The following is a 5000-nucleotide window of genomic DNA, read 5'->3' as shown; positions in this document are numbered from 1 at the left end:
ATTTTGGGTTCTGGGAAATATATTTACATTGATTATGAATTCATGTCGGTACGAAATGTCATATCGCACCGAAGGTTAAATAAAGTATAATATATAATTTAAATTTAAGTAGACTATTGGTGCCGTCGCGGGCCTAATCCGAGCCACATTTGTTACATAGATTAGCTCTATCCTTTCTAGAATGTTCTGGGCCTATCATGGCCCACCCAAAGACAGTGAGGCTCAATCAGACATGACCAGGTTGTTAATCTTTTCTACAGAGAGGAAACAGTTTCCACTCACCTCGTATACGCCCAATGTCGATCGGTGTAACTGGTCAAGATTTACACTTGACATTTTGACTTTTCTTTGCACAGCCAAAAACAAACAAACAAACACAATTATGTGTTCTATTTGGAAACACCACGGACCATTAGACACTTGTTTGCAATTCCTGTGTTCCACCTGTTATCACTTTGGAAGTGCCACTGTCAGAGAGAGAATGAGAACAGGAGGGAGGGAGGGAGGGAGAGAGAGAATGGGGGAGTGGGAAGGCTTCTGTATTGTCGAGGCAGGGAGTGAAAGAGAGGGGGAGAGAGAATGAGAGAGCGAGAGAGACAGAGAGTGAGAGAGAGAGAGAGAGAGAGAGAGAGAGAGTGCTCAAGGTAGTAAATTATTTAGCAGAGAAAGGTAATAAAAAGCTCAAGGGGCCAAACTGTTCACAAGCACACACACCGACACCCACACCCACACACACATTTGTGACTTATTATGAGCGGGAAAGCCTTGACTCACACACAATTAGGTCTAATGAAGGAAGTCTGGACAGAGTCCTTGGTGATCACACTATCGTCTCGTTTTTCATGTGGCCCAGTCCTAGGTAGTTCCACGTTGTCTGGTTAGGCCCTATGTAGCTTATTATTGCAGAGACCATGCAGTGAATAAATTCATGTTTTTTTTTGTTTGATTTTATTTAGGCCTACTTTATTTCATTTTTTGTGTGTCATGTTATTTGTTGCTTATTGCATAACTTGACCACACATGTTGCATCGCCTATCTGGAATCTAAGTCTAGGCCTACGTTTTAAAAAACTGCTATCGATCTTGAAGTGTTTCTGAAATGCAAAAAGCAAAAAACACTCTGGATGTGCCTTAGTCCCTGTCTTCGTTGAGTATCAAAGTCCAGCTTATTTTACAACTCTGGCAATAATTTCTAGGCCTAAATAACGACTGCAGCAGCTGCGAGACAGGTCAACTCCTGCTCGAGTCAACTGCTCCGTAGCCCCATCCCGTTACCAGGGAAACAAAGGGGGCCAAGTCGACTGCAGCTCAGAGCCACATGGGGTGGTATATGACTGCTTCAAGTTACACTGAGCTCCGTCTGGTTTCCCTTCCACTGCACACTTCCGCACAGTCGGCCCACCGCAGTCAACCAGCCGTCAGCGGAGGGGCTTTTTGAGTATGGAGCTCTCCGCGACCGGGGACCGTGTGTTCGCCGCGGAGGCCATACTGAAGCGTCGCGTTCGGAAGGCAAGATTAGCATGTTACTTCAATGTGTTTGCTACCCCCGCTAGTTGTGTTAATATGCCTTTGTGTCCTGTGTTACTTTGGAGACTGAGATAAGGTCCTTGACAGCAAGTGGCTAACGTTAGCCAGCTAAAATGTTATTCAGCGTGCTAACCCTTCGACTTGATTATCTGCCTGTGTCTGTGTGTGTGTGTGTGTGTGTGGGGAGGGTTGCTCCCGTGATGTTTGTAAACAATGCATGTTTGGATGAACTTTCTACTACACAAAATGCTACTTAGCTGGCTAACTGGATACTGCACATTAAATATAGTACAGCCATTTGTTATTAGCTAGCTATTTCGGTATTAGTGATTTGTTAATAAGATTTTGGGCTAGCCGGCGGGCTGGCTAGCATGACGGCGCCAGCTGTTTTGTGTCTGTCTGGATTGCTAATTTTGACAAATCCCAGACCAGAAAGACATGCAAGAAACCCTTATGATTGTGACTTTACGCTTGAGACGTGCATATTGAAATCTAAACTAATAGGGTGGGAGAATGCACTCCTTGCCAATAGGTAAAAAAACAACAACATAGGATGCCACAGAAATAGTTTCAGTTATCTTATTGATTATCACACTTAGCGGACCTGGGGATGCCTCATATAGCCTGTAGGCTGATGGCTGTAAGCAACTAACTTGTATTTGTCATTTAAGTTTAGTTCTGAATTACTGTGTTTTAAACTATGCTATTGTCTTATTCACATTAGTTTTCATACAAACCTAAGCTGTTTTTGTCATTTTTAGGGACATATTGAATATCTTGTGAAGTGGAAGGGATGGGCGATAAAGTAAGTAGCCTTCTAGTTTTACATAGGACTTGTGTAATACTGACCTCGACAACGTCTTTCTAGTCTCTGTAGCCTACTACTGATTGCTGTATCACACATTTCTCACTATAGCATGATAATGATAATCACATGGTGTCCTGGTGATCCTATAGGGCAGTGTTTCTTAAACAAGTGGTCCGCGAGCAGACTTGGGAAAAAATAATATAGATGAGTTGTTTGCAATATTGAACCAACTTGTATGTAAATCCAAACAGTTCTGCAACACTGCCTGTGTAAGATATGCCAGTTTAAATCATATGAATCCTATGACACAATAAGCAAGGTGCAAAGACAATTAGCAAGGTGGTTCAGTGAGTAGGCCTTGTGTCTATTAGCTAGGTGGTCCGTGAGTTTTTTTTTTTACTGGTTAAGTGGTCCTTGATCTGAAAAAGTTTGAGAAACACTGCTATAGTGTAACACACATTTCTCACTATAGCATGATAATGAGAATCTCATGGTGTCATGGTGATCCTATTATAGTGTAACACACATTTCTCACTATAGCATGACAATAAAAAATCTCATGGTGTCATGGTGATCCTATAGTCAGTGTAACACACATCTCTCACTATAGCATCATAATGAGAATCTCATGTTGTCATGGTGATCCTATTGTAGTGTAATGTGTACTGCACTGACGGGCTCCTCTGTTGCTAACACCCTGCAGACACAGCACTTGGGAACCGGAGGAGAACATCCTGGATGACCGGCTCGTCACCGCCTATGAGCAGAAGTGAGTGCTGGAACTTGCCCTCTGTCATGCACACACACACACACACACACACACACACACACACACACACACACACACACACACACACACACACACAGACCTCTGTCATGCACACACACAGACAGACCTCAGTCATGCACACACACAGACAGACCTCGTCATGCACACACACAAACAGACACCTCACTGTGTGTTGACTGTGTGCTCTGTGTGTCTCACTAATTCACGGATGAGATAAATGCAGAGACCAAATTCCTTGTATGCGCAGGTATACTTGGCCTATAAACCTGATTTACATTTACATTTTTACACAGGCAGATATACAGGCAGAGATACAGCACATACATTAGGCCTGCCCTATGCACATACATACAGACAGATAGAGGAAACAGAATATAGTATGCACACTCTTTAAAGCAGCCCTAAAGAAGATTTGCTCTCGCGGGTCCCCCTACAGTTGAGAAGCGCAATAATAAACAAACTAAATATGTACAATATGCGCCTTTTGCTACAAAGTATGAACTTCACTCCAATATAATAGAGAGGGAATGCACTAACAGCAGTCTGTAGTAAAAGATCTCCAAATTCCAAAGTACCAGCTCTTTTCCATACCTTTTAATACCTGTTCAGAGTGCGGTGGAATGCCGTTCGCCCTAATAAGAGTTTATGTGCCATCTAAATGATTTTGGAAACGTTATTTTGAGGGCACAAAAACGCTTTAGGGGGCCTTTAAGAAATGAAGAGTATAGTGGTCTAATAATAAATAAAAAACAAATATATGCATCAGAGTTTGTTTACATTAACTCCTCAACTGCCGTGTAGACCAGTAATTGTAACCTTTTACCTTTTGTTTCAGTCTTGACATGTGAAGTGTCAGACAATTTGGACACTAGTTTGGATTTAAAATCATTCAAACAGCAAGTAAGATTCAGGTAAGCGCCCTGTCTGTGCACCACTCTGTGCATGTCCTGAAGTATGAGCATGCCACGTGCAATCAATGCACAGATATTATGTTATTATTAGTAGTAGTATTATTATTATATTATTATACTATTATATAATCATATTTAATGTTTGAACCTCAGTGTATACCTGAGTCAAGGGGTGAAATGTTCTGAGAGTTTGTTGTGGTTAACGTTGGAGCCTTGCTGCATCCATGCACAGACTATCCAAGAGTGTAGAAAAAGCTTGTTGTATACATTTTAGGGGGGAAATTCATGAAACCTCTTGTATCATAATAGGATATGATATCAATCTGTTAAAGGAGAATTCCGGCATAGATCTCTGTTTCGCGAGGTCACAGAGTATTGTTAGAGATCTATATGAAAAATCACCAGAATTCTCCCTTAACTCCTTTTTGTGCCGTATGTTCTCTTAATAGACGAGTATCAGATCCTTCAAGATAAGAGGTTCCATGATTTTCTTTTAGTAATTTTTTGTCAATACCTGGAGACATTTTTTCCTCGTAATTTTTCTTCTAAAGACTTATTGGCACCAGAAATCTTCACAGAACCTTGTTGCAAATTTGAGTTTTAAGTCCACATGTCTTGGTTGCAACAAGCCACACATGCAAGGTCAGCAAGGTTACACAAAAATCGTTCTTTCAGAACAAAGAGAAGTAAATTCTTGAGGTAATTCTTCAAAACTCTGAAAGCTGTATTATATGTCTGTCTTATTAGATGTGCTCCCAATGAGCGCAGAAGTCTGATTGAGAGCTGTGTGTAAAGCTGTCGACGGTAGCACGAGGGCTATGAAGAGATCTGTTATCAATGTATCAGCGCTGGAGGCTACTTCCACTGTGCCGGGGATCAGGGGGCCCTTGTTTCCAAGATGGCGGCTAGTTTTAATGACCTCATGCTGGTTGCAGCATTGTTTACGCAACTCGATGTGTGGAGCG

The 5000-nt window shown here is 41.8% G+C and overlaps 2 protein-coding genes across 2 annotated transcripts in view; one reads left to right on the top strand and one right to left on the bottom strand.

Annotated features, from left to right (window-relative positions):
- LOC125287758 (brain-specific angiogenesis inhibitor 1-associated protein 2-like protein 2) overlaps nucleotides 1–501 on the bottom strand; it is a 25021-nt gene extending 24520 nt beyond the window's left edge. The window contains exon 1 of the mRNA XM_048233776.1: nucleotides 283–501. Within this exon, the coding sequence (XP_048089733.1) occupies nucleotides 283–336 (54 nt within the window). The 5' untranslated portion in view covers nucleotides 337–501. The remainder of the gene's footprint in view (nucleotides 1–282) is intronic.
- A 783-nt stretch (nucleotides 502–1284) lies between these two features.
- Nucleotides 1285–5000, top strand: part of LOC125287193 (chromobox protein homolog 6-like) — a 10037-nt gene continuing 6321 nt past the window's right edge. Inside the window, 3 exon segments of the mRNA XM_048232756.1 lie at nucleotides 1285–1508; nucleotides 2288–2331; nucleotides 3038–3103. Of these exon segments, the coding sequence (XP_048088713.1) occupies nucleotides 1440–1508; nucleotides 2288–2331; nucleotides 3038–3103 (179 nt within the window). The 5' untranslated portion in view covers nucleotides 1285–1439.

This window comes from Alosa alosa, chromosome 22 (assembly GCF_017589495.1).
Source record: "Alosa alosa isolate M-15738 ecotype Scorff River chromosome 22, AALO_Geno_1.1, whole genome shotgun sequence".
Taxonomy (NCBI): Eukaryota; Metazoa; Chordata; class Actinopteri; order Clupeiformes; family Clupeidae; genus Alosa; species Alosa alosa.
The sequence above is the reverse complement of the archived record's forward strand: the minus strand, read 5'-3'. Positions and strand labels throughout refer to the sequence as shown.